The sequence below is a fragment of the Chiloscyllium plagiosum genome, unplaced genomic scaffold, assembly GCF_037043375.1.
Source record: "Chiloscyllium plagiosum isolate Xiang-an unplaced genomic scaffold, Cpla_swu_hap1 HiC_scaffold_7, whole genome shotgun sequence".
Classification (NCBI taxonomy): Eukaryota; Metazoa; Chordata; class Chondrichthyes; order Orectolobiformes; family Hemiscylliidae; genus Chiloscyllium; species Chiloscyllium plagiosum.
The window spans coordinates 52,423,636-52,439,549 of NW_028270145.1; the positions used below are offsets into that span (position 1 = coordinate 52,423,636).

Consider the following 15,914-nt stretch of genomic DNA (forward strand, 5'->3'; position numbering starts at 1 on the left):
ATGCTTTCTGCTACTCCACCAATCTTCGTGTCATCTGCATCCTTGCTGATCATACAACAGTGCCCTCTTCCAGATCATTTATGTATATTATAAACAACAGTGGCCCCAATACTGACCCCTGTGGAACATCACTGGTCACTTTTCTCCATTTCGAGAAACTCCCTTCAACTACTCGGTCTCCTGTTGCTCAACCAGTTCTTTATCTACCTAGCTAGAACACCCTGCACACCATGTGACTTCACTTTCTCCATTAGTCTACAATGGGGTACCTTATCAAACGCCTTAGTAAAGTCCACGTATATGACCTCAATAGCCCTTCCTTCATCTAACAACTTGGTCACTTCCTCGAAGAACTCTTAAGTTGGTAAGGCACGATCTCCCCTGCACAAAACCATATTGCCTATCACTGATAAGCTCATTCTTTTCTAAGTATAAATAGATCCTATCTCTCAGTACCCTCTCCAGCAACTTCCCCACCACTGACATCAGGCTCACTAATCTGTAGTTACCTGGAATATACCTACTACCCTTCTTGTACAGGGGGACATGACCAACCATCCAGTCCTCCGGCACCTCACCTGTATTTAAGGATGTCACAAAGATATCTGTCAGGGCCCCAGCTATTTCCTCTCTTGCCTCCCTCAGCAACATGGGATAGATCCCATCCGGTGCTGGGGATTTGTCCACCTTAATAACCTCTAGCATACATAACACATCTTCCCTACTTATGCCAACGTGATCCAGAGTAATCAAACTTCTATCTCTAATCTCAAGATTCATCATGTTCCTCTCCTCAGTGAACACTGATGCAAAGTAATCATTCAGAATCTCACCCATTCTCTCAGGTTTGGCACACCGCCTTCCTTCATTCTCTTTTAGTGAACCAATCCTTTCTCTAGTTACCCGCTTGTTTCTTATATAAGAATAAAATGCTTTGGGATTTTCCTTAATTCTGCTTGCTAAAGCTATTTCATGACCCCTTTTAGCCCGCTTGATTACTTATTTTAAGACTTGTCCTACTCTTCCACTATTCCTCCAGGGCCCGTTCTGTTCTTAGCTGCTTAGACCTTATGTATGCTTCCCTTTTTCTCTTGGCTAGTCGTACAATTTCTCCTCTCATCCACGGTTCACGAATCTTGCCCTTCCTATCCTTTGCCTTCAATGGGATATGCCTGTCCTGCACCATCTTTAACCTATTTTTGAAAGTCTTCCACATCTCAAATGTGGACTTCCCTTCAAATAGCTGTGTCCAGTACACATTTCCCAGCTCCTGCCTAATTTTGATATAATTGGCCTTGGCCCGGTTTAGTATTCTTCCCTTAGGACCACTCTCTTCTTTACGAGTACTCTAAAACTTATAGAATTGTGGTCACTGTTCCCAAAGAAATCCCCCACTGCAACTTCTACCACTTGTCCTGGCTCATTCCCCAATACCAGGTCCAATATGGCCCCTTCCCTCGTTGGACTATTGACATACTGTTATAGAAAACTCTCCTGGATGCTTCGTACAAATTCTATTCCATCCAGACCTCTGACGCCAAGTGTATCCCAGTCAATGTTGGGAAAATTAAAATCTCCCATCACCACTACCTATTGCCTCTACATTTATTCGTAATCTGTTTACCTATTTGTTCTTTTACCTCACGCTCACTGTTGGGAGGTCTGTAATACAGCCCCAACAATGTAACTGCACCCTTCTTATTTCTCAGCTCCACCCATAATGCCTCACTATCCAAGACCGCCGTAGTGTCCTCCTTTAGCACAGCGGTGATATCGTCCCTGACCAGCAATGCAACTCTTTTACTTACCTCCCTGTCCCAATCATCATGCCCTTCCTGCAACCAACTCTCTGTGATGGCAATAATGTCATACTCCCAGGCACCAATCCAAGCCCTAAGTTCATCTGCCTGACACACTTAATACACAATGTGAAAGATAAACAGTAATAAGAACAATTTTACACTTGTGAACCGTTGGTGAAAAACAATATTTGCTCTTGAGTAGCCTTCCAACCTAATTGGTTTTTATTTCAAGCTATTTTTCCTATTTCATTTGTCCCACTGTTTCATCCACACAAATCAAATTGAAATATCAACTACAGTTTTACAGGACCCTTTAAAAATTGGCTGGGAGGTGGGTTGAGTAACAAAACAGTATGAGAAAGCATGTGTTAAGGCCAGGGAGAAAAATCAGTTCATTAAACAATTGCAGAAAGGTCCTGGCAAAATGGTTATGCCCGTTGTTAGCAAACGGATAGAAATATCATTGATAAATGTGGCATGAGTAATTGTAGCTGCTCTTGATGTCAATCTAATGCAGTAATAGTTTGTATATGCTGCAGATTGCACCATAGTCTTAAACAGAGCAGAGTGTACAAATTTATAGGAAATTATCCTTATTAGTTTATAACATGTAGATAAATTTTGGTGACTGACTCGTTAGCTTATTAGAACGTAGAACACTACAATTAATTCAATATGAATTCCTAGTTGGGGGATGGAAAATTGCAATGCAGTGAAAACTGCATGGGTTCTTGAAGACTTTCTCCTGCCTGACTGCAATGATATTCTGTATAATTATTTCATTTAAGTGTACTTGAATTCTATTTAACCAGTAATCTCAGTGCAGCACGTACATATGACGACTCAAAACAAAGTAGAATGTTTGAACAACATGGATCTTCACTGTTAGTGAGAGACCTTGTAGCTTATTAGTGTTTCATAGTATAGTATAGAAAAGAAACTCGGACCTGTCAAGTCAGTGTATCACCAAAACTACACTAAATCTATACGAGTCTTACTTTCCAGCATTAGGCCCATAGCACGGAATGTTATGATATTTCAAGTGCTTATCCAAGTATTTTTTTTAAAGATTGAGAGGTTACCTGCCTTAACTACTTTCCCAGGTAGTGCATTCCAGACCCTGACTATTCTCTGGCTGAAAAAAAAAGTATTTTCTCAAATCTCCTTTGAGCTTTCTGGCTTGCACCATTAAAAGTAAGATCCTTTTTTCCTGATGATTCAACAAAAGGGGAACAGCTGCTTTCTGTCCACCCTCATAATCTTTTATACTTTTATCAGGTCCCCCCTTAACCTTCTCTGCTTCAAAGAAAACAAACTGTGATTATCCAGTTTCTGTTCGTACCTAAAATGCTCCATCCCACTCAACATCCTGGTGAATCTCTTCTGCACCTGCTCCAGTGTAGTTGCATCTCTCCTATAGTGTAGTGACCAGATCTCTCAAAGTATTGCAGTTGTGGCCTAAACAGAGTTCGTATAGCAGTAACACAAAGTCCTTGTGCTTCTAATCTGTACCATGACTGATAATGGCAAGATTCTTAAATGCTACCTTTTAACCTGCCCAGTCACCTTCAGCAATTTGTGGACAAGTATCCCAAGATCCATCTGTTCCTTGGCGCTTCCTACCATTCATTGAATATTCTCTTGTTCCCTTTTTCCCCAAAGTGTACCACCTCACACTTCGCCTGGTTAAATTCCATCTGCCACTGATCTGTCCATCTGACTAATCAGTTTATATATAGTCCTTCTTATCCTCCTATTTCCTCATTGTAAACCACCAAGCCAATGTTTGTTATCCACGAGCTAAGCTCCTTCAATGCGCACGTCGTGCTGCGCACCCCCCCCAAAAAAAACACCACCAACTCACCCATATTCTCTTTGATATCACAAACAATGAGAGACCCAGAACTGATTCCTGTGGTATGTCATGCGCACTGGCATTAGTTTATCAAACAGCTTTCTGACACTACTACTTCCTGCCACGAAGCTAGTTTTGGATCCAACTTGCCAAGTTATCCTGAATCCCATGTGCTTTTATCTACTTTATCAGTTTCCCTCTTGTGACTTAGTTTTGTACGTATTTCAGTAAGGCCTTTGACACACACTTAGTTGCAACCTCTCAAAAGTCAGCTAGACATTATCTCTGAATGACAAAGCAATGCTTACTATCCCTGATCAAGCATTGTCGCTTTAATCGGCGTTTAGTTCTCTCCTTCAGAATCCCCTCCAGTTTCTTCCCATCTGCTTTTGAGGGGCTCACTGGTCTGTCATTCTCCTGTCGAACTCTACCACCCTTCTTCAAAGGTGGAACCCCACAAGTTGTACATCAGTCCTATGTCACATCTGCAGTAGCCAGAGAGAAATTGGAAATCTGGGTCAGGGCCCCTGTGATTTCCTCTCTTGTCTCTCATAATAGGCTGGGACACAATTCACCGTGATGTGGGGCTTTGTCCATTTTATTCTGCAAAAACTTCTAATACCTTTTCACTCACTATATCGATCTGCTCAAGAAGTTCACACAGCATTTTCCAAAATTCTCTACCTCCATCTCCCTCCTTGTGAAGTATTTGTTTAACATAACCGATGTTCTCCGGCTTTCTATGGCATGCTTATCTTGGCTCCTAATTGGCGGCTCTATTTTTCTGGTTAGTCTTTTTCCCTTGAAAGTATTGTGGAATATCTTGAGATTTTCCTTCACTTTGCCAATACTTTTCATGTCTCTTTGTTCTCCTCATTGCTTTCTAAAGATCCCCCCTCCATGGCACTTTCTGTACTCTATTTGGAGTTTTGTTAGTTTCCTTCCTTTGTACCTGTTACATACCTCTTCCTCATTCAATTTTGCATATTCCTAGACATCCAAGGTTCTCTGAGCTTGTACTCCTACATTTCACCCAAAGGAAGCATGCTGGGCATCTGCTCTCCCAATTTGTCCTCCAGTAGCTATTCCCATTGTTTGCACACCATCTTTTTTTCCTTTTCAAGGGAAAACTTAAAGCGTAGGTATTGTGGTTGCTATTACTAAAATGCTCCTCCACTGCCACCTCGAGCACCTGACTGGCTTTGTTCCCCAGAATTGAGTCCAGCATTGCAGCATCCCATGTTGGACCATCCACGTTGATATAAACAAACTCTCCTGAATACATTTCAAGAAATTTGCCACCCTCTAAACCCTTTATGCTGTGATAATCCCAATTAATGTTAGGGAAATTGAAATTCCCTAATACAGTTAACCCATTTATTTTGTACACCAGTGAATTATCTACATATCTGTTCATTAATTGTCCACTGGCTTTTTGGGGGCCTATATTGCTCTCCCATCAGACTGCCCCCTTTTTATTCCTAGGTTCTATGCACAAAACTCATTTGACCAATCCTTGAACTAATTGAATGCTCCAAGATAATCTATTCTTCCAATAGTAACTGATTCATTAATAATGCAACACCACACTACCTTTTTTACACCCACCCTGTCCTGCCTGAAGATCCTCTACCCCAGAATGTTGAGTTACCAGTCCTGTCCCTTCCTCAACCACCTGTCTCTGGCAACAACGTTGCAGTTCCACGAGTCAGTCAGAGTCTCTAGCTCATCTGTTTTATCTATAATATATCTAGCATTGAAGTATGGCTCATTCAACCTCACCTTAATCCCTTGAAACTTGGTATGTCTGAATTGCTCCTTAAGTTTGTTTCTAAGGTATGCTGTGTCACCCAACAAGAAAACGCTCAAAAGAATTTTGATTCCCTTCTCGTTTTGGTGCAAACACTGCTGTTTATGGAAATCCAGTGATGTAGGAATCGAAAACTTTCTCCTGTGCCAACTCTGGCCACATTCATCTGCCTTATTCTCCAATGTTTGTACTTACTGGCATGTGCTGCCTGGAGTAATCTTGAAATTATAACTGTTTGAAGTTCTGCTATTTAATCTGCTGCTTATCTCCCTGAATTCTTGATGCAAGTCTTTATCCCTCATTCTATCTATGTTGTTGGTACCAATTTTGTGTAATAACACTCCCCTTCAGGATACCCTGTAGCTGCTTAATGACATCCTTGACCCTGGCAATAGGTAGGCCACACACCATCTTGGGAGTTCTTTCTGCAGCCTTAGAATGGAATATCTGTTCTGCCAACTAATAAATCCAATAATTACTATTGCTTTTCTTCCTCACCTCCTGAATTGTCAGGCCGCTAATGATGCCTGAAGCTTGGCACTGTTGGCACTTCCTTGAGAAACTAACACACTCATCGCCTTCTAAACAGGAAAACAGAGTTGTAAACGTGAACCCAGGGAACTCCTTCATTGCCTGCCTGTTCCTCTTTGACTGGTGGTCACCTGTTCCCTTCTTTCCTCCAGACCATTGACCTATGGTGTTACCACTCATCTAAACATATTATCCACATGATTCTCAGCCTTGTGACGACTAGAGATGTTATGAAACGTCCACCTAAGCTCTAAAATCCAGAGTCATGATATAACTTTTAAAGGGCCAGAGGACAAAGACTGAGTGGTTGATAATTATATCTATGGTTTCTTGATCAAGTTTGAAGTCTCTGTTGCTTATCACTACGATATATTTTGATATTGTGATGTGACATGAAGACTGTTCACCTGAACAGTATCAGCCATTCTGCATTTGCAGCGCAGTAAAATTAAAACCTTCAAGGATCCTCAATAGCTACTCCAGTGGTTTCTAAGCAAACGGTTGAATAATTCATTCTCGACACTAATATTGCATATTAAACACAAGACTTCACAATTTACTAAATATGCAATAACTTGAGGAAAACATTAAACATAATCTAATGTTTATGCTTTTAAACACAAAACATTTGTTTCCAAACCCCAGTCACAAAGACAAAACACAAGAACATTTTTTTAAAAAGCTGACTTAAATAGTTTTCACGACACGTTGTTCCATAAGCATAGATGTGAGCTTGAATGCTCTTCTGGAAATATTGATCAAAGTCACTTTTTCAGTTCACTCAGGCACACCTAATAATATTTTAAACTCCGCTTTCTACTGTTCTGAAAGCTGAGGGACATGAGGCAGGGAGCTTTCAAATCTTTATTGCATGTAAGCAGCTAAATTCTCCAAGAGAACACGGTTTAAAAAAACAGCTTCACCTGTGGACCAGACCTGATAGACTGACAGACTCCCCTCAAGGCTTCAGTTACCATTCAACATTTGCTTGAATATACAGTATTTTCCACACTTGCTGGAACATTTCCCAGGTAATGGTCTCATAAATAGTCAACTTCTGCTATCTGCTTAAACACAGGGTTGCTATGTCTGTCGGGACACTTTAAATCAAAAATCATCCTGCATTTAACCTTCAGGCCTCGTATCTCAAATGAAAGCTTGTTTGGTCTGTCCCTTTTTTGCCATAAGCTGTTTGCCAAAGTCCAAAAGTAGGTATCAACCCACAATTCCCAGTCCACAGTTCCAAACCAAAATTGGGAAAAGAATAAAAATGAACATTAGTGAGAGTTCTAACAACATCTGTGCATCACCATTTATCATGCTATAATACTTCAAAAACTCAAAGTGCCGATTTGAATGTGATTATAGATAAGTGGAAAAACCTCTTGAATCTTGTGCAGTGTAAAACAGGTTACTGATTTACTGTGAACCAACTCTGTACTCTTGTCCTCAATTTTACCCCACAAAACTTGTTTGCAATGCACTCCAATTCTCTGAACAAGCATTGTTCCTCATATCACTTTGCTTTATAGCCGAGACATCAAATCTTTGTCCTCTTGTTCTTGATCCTTGTAACTTTCTCCATATCTACTTCCCAGAATACAGTACACAATGATTTTTGAATAGCGTCAAATCTCCTTTCAATTGTCTTTTCTCTGCCATTTTCTCCAGTCTTCATAACTGAAGCTCGACCTTGCTATAGCCAGCTATTTTGAAGTCTTAATTGTGTCCTCTGCCTTTCTATCGAGTAAAATGGGTGACAGTGAGCCAATACTTTTGTGTCAGTCTCCACTTTTGTTTTCTTGCAGTTATTGGGAGGTTTGAGAATTCTAGGCTTATGATAACCACAAAGCATTTATCAGGATGTTGCTGGGAATGAAGGGTTTGCAATACAAAAATAAATTGGAAAGGCTGGGATTCTTCACTGGAGTGTAGGAAATTGAAGGGTGACCTTAGAGGATTATAAGATCATGAAGGGCATTGATCAGGTGAATGACAATAAGATGGGGAAAGAGTGTAAAACTAGGGAGCATATGTTTGAAGTGAAAGAAGAAAAATTTTGAAAAGGGCACGAGGGGCAACCTTTACATATAGTGGTTCTGTGGAATGATTGCCAGAGAAATTGGTGGAAGCAAGTACAGTTAAAATGTTTAAAAGACATTTGAATGCATACATGAATAGGAAAGGTTTGGAGGTGTGTGGGCCAAGTGCAGGTAGTTGGGATTTGTTTAGTTTGGGAACATGGTAGGCATGAATCGAAGGGTCTGTTTCAATGCTATATGACTCTGTTATCAGAATTGTGCCTATCTTTGAGTATGAGAATTTAAACTGCGATTTATGCATCGTGTAATAGAATTGAGATATATAATAGTATTTAATTTCATGGCACTAAACTTTAAAGGACCCCCTCTCAGAATCTGTTGTCTCTAAAATGATTCCAGGGATTTCATTTACCATTTTTATTTTAATAGATTTTCAACCTAGAGCACTATGCTGACAAATGTTGTGAGGCTGTCAATAGGAGCTGTTGCTACTGGCCTTTTGGGCAACTTTGATTTTCTGGTGAACTTTAAAGCAGCTGGAAATTTTTGTTGCAAACGTTTCGTCCCCTGTCTAGGTGACATCCTCAGTGCTTGGGAGCCTCCTGTGAAGCGCTTCTGTGGTGTTTCCTCCGGCATTTATAGTGGCCTGTCCCTGCCGCTTCCGGTTGTCAGTTTCAGCTGTCTGCTGTAGTGGCCGGTATATTGGGTCCAGGTCTATGTGTTTGTTGATGGAGTTTGTGGATGAGTGCTATGCTTCTAGGAATTCCCTGGCTGTTTTTTGTTTGGCTTGCCCTATAATGGTAGTGTTGTCCCAGTTGAATTCATGTTGCTTGTCGTCTGCGTGTGTGGCTACTAAGGATAGCTGGTCGTGTCGTTTCGTGGCTAGTTGATGGTCATGGATGCGGATCGTTAGCTGTCTTCCTGTTTGTCCTATATAGTGTCGACTGGGACTACACTACCATTATAGGGCAAGCCAAACAAAGAACTGGGGATGTCACCTAGACAGGGGACGAAACGTTTGCAACAGAAATTTCCAGCTCGGCAAACAGAACCACAACAACGAGCACCCGAGCTACAAATCTTCACCCAAACTTTAAAGCAGCACACAACTTCTGTGAAACTGTAGTGAAAAACAGTTTTAAAGCAAAATTAAAATCGGAACAATCTCATTGTTCCATTTCTTCGTAATAGTCTATTGAACCTGAAGGTAAGAACTTTTTTGAACCAGATTATTGAGAGAGGCAAGAGGAGATTTCTGGGGCCTTTACCAAGATCTTTGTATCCTCACTAGCCACTGGAGAGGTCCTGGAGGACTAGTGAATAGTTAATGTTGTTCCTCTGTTCAAGAGGGCAATAGGAATGATCCAGGAAACTATAGACTGGTGAGTCTTGAATCTGTGGTTGGAATTCTATTGGAGAAAATTCTTTAGTGATGGGATTTACGTGCATTTGGAAAAAGCATAGCTTTGTGAGGACAGGTCCTGTCATACTAACCTGTTTGAAGGTGTTTGAGGGTAGAACAGTGGACATTGTCTATGTGGACTTTTAGTATGGTTTTCAACAAGGTCCCTCCATGGTAGGCTCACCCAGAAAATTTATGATGCATAGGATCCATGCTGATTTGGCTGTTTAGATTCAGAATTGGTTTTCCCATGGAAGGCAGAGGATAGTGGTGAAAGGGTGTTTTTCTGGCTAGAGGTCTGTGACTAGTGTTCCGGAAGGTCTGTATTGGAACCTTTCGCTGTTGGTTATATATGAATGACTTGAATGAAAATGTAGATGGGTAATTAGTAAGTTTGTGAATGACACAAAGAACAGAGAAGTTGTAGATAGCTTAGAAGGTTCTCAAGGGTTACAGCAGGCTAGGGATGAGTTGTAGATATGGTGGGGGCGGGGGGAGATAGCAGTTTCAGTTTAATCTAAGTATAAGGTGCTGCTCTTTGGGAGAACAAATTTTAAGTAAAAGTATCCAGTTAATGGCAAGACCCTGTACAACATTAATGTACAGAGGGATCTTTGGGTTCAAGTCCATAGTCCCCTGAAAATGGCCAAGCGAGCACAGGGTGGTACAGAAGGTTTATGGCATAGTTAGCTTTATTGGTAAGGGAATTGAGTATAAGAGTCATGTTGTAACTTTATAAGACTTTGGTTAAGCCACACTTATTGCATTCAATTCTGGTTGCCACATTACAGCAAAGATAGGAAGGCTTTGAAGAGGGTGCAAGGAGAGGTTTGCCAGGAATGTGCCTGGATTAGAGAGTGAGTTTTAAGGAGAGGGCAGAAAAACTTTGTTTTCTCTGGAGATGTAGTGGCTGAAGGGAGACTTGAAAGAAGTCCTATAAAATTGAGATGCACAGTTAGGGTTGACGGTCAGATACCTGCACATCCACTAATATCATTTATTGTATCCGTTGCTCCCGATGCAGTTGCCTCTACATTGGGGGGACTGGACGCCTCCTCGCAGAGCACTTTAGGGAACATCTCCGGGATACCTGCACCAATCAACCACACCACCCTGTGGCCCAACATTTCAACTCCCCCTCCCACTCTGCCGAGGACAAGGAGGTCCTGGACCTCCTTCACCTCCCCTCCCTCACCACCAGACGCCTGGAGGAAGAACGCCTCATCTTCCGCCTCGGAACACTTCAACACCAGGGCATCAATGTGGACTTCAACAGTTTCCTCATTTCCCCCCCCCCCCCCCCCCCCTCCCCACCTCCCCCCAGTTCCAAACTTCCAGCTCAGCACTGTCCCCATGACTTGTCCTACCTGCCTATCCTCTTTTCCGCCTATCATCTTTTCCACCTATCCACTCCACCAACACCACCCCCCCCCCCCACCCCCCACCCCGACCTATCCCCTTCATCTCTTCCCCCACTCACCTATTGTACTCTATGCTACTTATCTCTCCACCCTTCAGGCTCTCTGCCTGTATTCCTGATGAAGGGCTTTTGCCCGAAACGTTGATTTTACTGCTTCTCAGATGCTACCTGAACTGCTGTGCTCTTCCAGCACCACTAATCCAGAATCTGGTTTCCAGTCATTGTTTTTACCTGGTCAGATTCTTTTTCCTAGAGTTGCAATATTTAATATTAGAGGGTATGCATTTAAGGTTGGGGCTCAAAGGAAATGTGAGAGGTAAGGTTTTCTTTGTGGTAGGAGTCTGGAATGTGCTGCCAGGATTGGTGGAGGAGGCAGATATTATAGGGGCATTTAAGGGGCTTTTAGATAAGCACATGAATATGCAAGATATTGAGCGATATGGGCCAAGAGTATGCAGAAAGGATTGATTTAATTTGGCGTCATGTTTAGCATATCATCATGGGCCGAAGGGCCTGTTCCTCTGATGTACTGCTCTATATTCTACGAACCTCACTGTTGACAGACAAACCCCTCCCCAAACCTCTGTTCCTAGTGTTTGGCACTATATGCATCCTCTTGGGTAATATAACATATTTCAGCCACCACTTTTAGTCTGACACTGGTGAGAAAGGTAATGAATGGTCCAATTTCGTTTACACACCAAGGCAAGACCAAATGTAATCTTTAGATGAAATAAGGTGAGAACTTGTTGAAGAAATGGGACTATAGCACAAAGTGAATCTTAGATTTTGTATCTTTTTGGAGTTTTCTTTTAGCTTGATAACAAAATTCCATAATTTGGAAAAGTTTCTTTACTGTGTGGACAGAATCTGGAAGACACAATTGAGTCTGCAGTGTTGTCATAAGTAGAAAGTATCATAGCAATTTGTTTTGGAAGTATGTTTTTTATTAATGTGATGTGATGGGCACTTACTGCTAGTTCTAGTTGCCCTTGGGGTGGTGAGATGCCTTCTTGAACCACAGCAGTCTATTTTGTGTAGAAACCCATAAGATGCTATTAGGGAGATCTTTCGACAATGAAGGAACCATGATCTATTTCCAAGACAGGATGCCAAGTGGCTTTGAGGTGAATCTGCAGGTGTCCCCATGTATCTCGTGCCCTCTGCTTTCTCGTTGGTAGTGGTCACGAGTTTAGTAGATGCTGTCTAAGAAGCCTCAGTGAATTTCTGCAGTGCATCTTGTAAGGTGGTACATACCACTGTGAGTGAGCATTGGAGATGGATATATGTCTATCAGACTGCTTACCTTGGTATGGTGTCAAGCTGTTGATGAGTTCATGATTTGCTTTGAAAAGTACACCTTGATTTGTGCATTGTAAGTATGGACAGGAATTAAATGCAGATGTAAGTGTTATATGTTGAAGTAATACTTTCATTGAGTTTTGTTTAGATTTTTAATTACAGAAGTGTACAGTTGCAAAGTATTCCACAAATTAATCTCATCTTATTCAGTTTGCATCTGTATTTCCTTCCTTACAAATTATACAAATGTTTGATTCTTTATAAAAGTCTCAATTTATACCCTGCAGGTGAGAAGAAGTTTGTCTGTCCAGAATGTTCCAAACGTTTTATAAGAAGTGACCATCTTTCAAAGCACATCAAAACACACCAGAACAAGAGAGCCAACCTCTCCAGCCACAACAGTGCAGCTATATCATCAATGGAAGTGACCTCCGCCTCTGATGTTGGTATCCTTACTTCAGGAGGAACTATTATGTCACCTGTAATAGCGAGCATTCAGCAGGGCCATATGGAAGCGATTGGAACTGACCATTCTGATGGTGCAAATACTGAAGAAATGTTACATAATACTGATATACAGTTAGTCACTATTGGTGGAGATGACTGTATGGACTGAAAAATGCCGTTTATAGAAAAAGCAATGTGTTCGTGATTTTATAATGGAGTAAAAAGCTAGTAAATTTTGAGCTTTTTCTGCAGTCTTTTTATCAGTGTGGTTAAAAAAAATTCATGTATTATGGAAAAGTGACAATGTCACTAAAATGCCTTATTTTCTATGTATTTGTAATACAGTATTCATATATCTATTGAACACTGGCAATGTTGCATGTACATTTTGCAGATACTCACCACATGTAGCAAATTTTCAGAACTAGCACTCATGATAGATTATATACACAGGGAAATAGCTATGCAAGACTGATGAGGAAATCTTGAAAATTAAAAAGATTTGGGGATGATCCAGTTCAGAATGAGAAAGTATGTACATCTTGAACGCAATTTATTGTGATAAATCTCTTTTCTATTAAATTTCATAGCAATTTTCTAATTCGATGCATTGCATTTTCTGATACAAAAGCATATTTCAGCCGTAAAGGGTCACTGGTGTGCATTCTAAAAGCTGATTAGTAAACTAGCTGTTTGCCATTTAAATGTCAAAGTATGCATTTCTGTGTATCATTAAGCTCTTTATAAAAGAGGAATATTGTAAAAAAAAAATGGGATCTGAAGTCTTAATCTATTTTTTCAATTTATTAAAAGCCATTTTTTTCTTGCTAAATGTTAAGGGTCATCTGCCAAATGACTGTGTTGATTGTAATTAACCTTGAAGTTTCAAAGTTAACTATTACATAAAACTTCTTTGACACATTGCAGATCCTTATGCATCTACCCTTTGTAATTTTCTATACAAATTTTTACCTTAACTATTTGTTGCGCATATATATATTCGGTTTGTATTTTTATTGTGTATTTGTTAAGGTGACAGAGGTAATGCATAACTATGTAATCTCTATCATCATTTCAGACCATAGAAATGGGGATAAAGATGCTACTATTTGACTTTTCTTTTCTTCACAAGCCCCTAGGGTGACCATTATTGCTTCCAGACGTGCAGTGCTATTAAACAATTCTGTTGCACTTTGCTCCAGCATATACCAGAGACATCTTGTGCCAGTTATATTTTTTAAAGTACTGCATCTCTTTGTTATTTGTACCCCTCTGAAATTTATTTTAACTGTCTTGTCCTTTTTTGTAATGAAATCAGATGAGCAGAATAAACATTCAGATTACAGTATCAACCAGCTTTGAACTAACTGAAATGAATTGTGGTTTCAATATTTTCTTTGGTTCTAATCATTTTAAGGAACCACTAGTATGAAAATTTGATGTCGTGATATAGCATTATTCCTATGGTCAAGTAGTACTGTGTGCATATGGACACAGATATAGAGAAAAATGTTTATACCATTACTCCGTTGATCACTGTTTCTACTCTGAATCCAATTACCATTTAGTAAGTGATTTAATTATCTGGAACTCTCCAAAAAGCATACATTGTGCATTGTATTTCTACATAGGATTCAAAACTTTTGAGGTTTCCCCGCAGTGATATTTGCAGTTTAAGTATAGTTCCTATTATTTTCCTCACATAAGGTATGTCAACTTGCATTGGAAAAAATGGGCCTCAAACTAAGATGTGTTATGTGCAAGTGCCAACAGTTGGGGTAAAAAGTGTATGTTACATGTGAAAATATATAATGGATAGTACTGTTTTGTAGTGACCTATTGCTTTTTTTTTTACTTTTCATTAATGTTTTAAATAGATTGTTTGTTTGAGCAGTTTTCTTTGCATTTGAGATAAAATAGATCATACTCTTCTCCCTACCTCTTACCTTCCCTCCCAAAACAATTAATGTGGTATTTTAAAACAATGATGAAACTTGATTTTAAAATTCAATAAAAGATATATACATTGCCATGTGGTAATTGTGTCTAGTCTTACATGTTCCTTCAAAATGTATAAATATAAATTAAACTGCTAATAAAGTAAGATTATACTATCAACAAACTGCTGACCTTATTTAAATATTCATCAGTATTAAAAAGAAATCGGTCTATTCTATATAATTTGCAAAGTCTAAGTAACTTTTACGCATGGCCTCTGCATTTTCATTTGTTCAAAGGGGGAAAGTACAAATTCTTAAAACTAGTTCCATCAGAGTTTATAAATTGCTAAACTTAGCTGTTGCATTATCATGAGTACAGATCATTTTTGCAGTTTTTTTTAGGGTAAAGTTGCATGTTTCTAAGTTTCTGATTCTGTATGCTGACCATGTGAACATTAATGTCATGGTATAGATTAAGGAGTTATAGAACTTTGTTCTTAGGTCTTTAATATCATGCCCTATGAAATATGCTTATTAATGTGTATTTCTGATAGTAAAGCACCAGTACAATATCAGCTGTAAGATTTTAATACCATCTTTGTTCATCCATTCTTTCTTTTAATGTCAAACATCGATTGTCCAGGTGAATGAAAAATTAAAGCTGAAAAATAGGGATTATATATTAGAAATAGTGTGCTTGTTGTAAGCCATTTTAGTAATTGTCATTATCATATGGAATTTTGAGAGTACAGTTAAAACATTTTGGCCTAGAAGATTAGAAGTGTAGGATTGCTCCTGTTTTAAACTCCCATACGTTATTCCAAGGAACACTGGGCAAATAAATCACAACTGATTAGATTAGATTACTTGGTGTGGAAACAGGCCCTTCGGCCCAACAAGTCCACACCGACCCGCCGAAGTGCAACCAACCCATACCCCTACATTTACCCCTTACCTAACACTACGGGCAATTTAGCATGGCCAATTCACCTGACCTGCACATCTTTGGACTGTGGGAGGAAACCGGAGCACCCAGAGGAAACCCATGCAGACACGGGGAGAATGTGCAAACTCCACACAGTCAGTCGCCGGAGGTGGGAATTGAACCCGGATCTCTGGCGCTATGAGGCAGCAGTGCTAACGACTGTGCCGGTGTATGCTTGCTAAATGTGACACAGGTAATAAGGCCACAATACATCTGTAGGGATAGAATTGAACAGTAAATAAGCTGTAATCAAAACTGGGCTAGATGACACTTGAAATATTGTGTACTGTTCTGATTTTATTATAAAAACAAAACCATTGGACCAGGTACAAAAATTTACTACAAGTATGATATTACAAGGTTATGCCAGGAAAGAAT

At 39.9% G+C, this 15,914-nt stretch overlaps 1 protein-coding gene across 3 annotated transcripts in view; it reads left to right on the forward strand.

Moving 5' to 3' along the window:
* sp3b (Sp3b transcription factor) overlaps positions 1–14,640 on the forward strand; it is a 64,168-nt gene extending 49,528 nt beyond the window's left edge. For all 3 annotated transcript variants that reach the window (XM_043693600.2, XM_043693601.2, XM_043693602.2), the window contains one exon: positions 12,452–14,640. In XM_043693600.2, coding sequence (XP_043549535.1) covers positions 12,452–12,780 — 329 coding nt within the window. In that variant the 3' untranslated portion in view covers positions 12,781–14,640. The remainder of the gene's footprint in view (positions 1–12,451) is intronic.
* Positions 14,641–15,914: the final 1,274 nt, after the last annotated feature.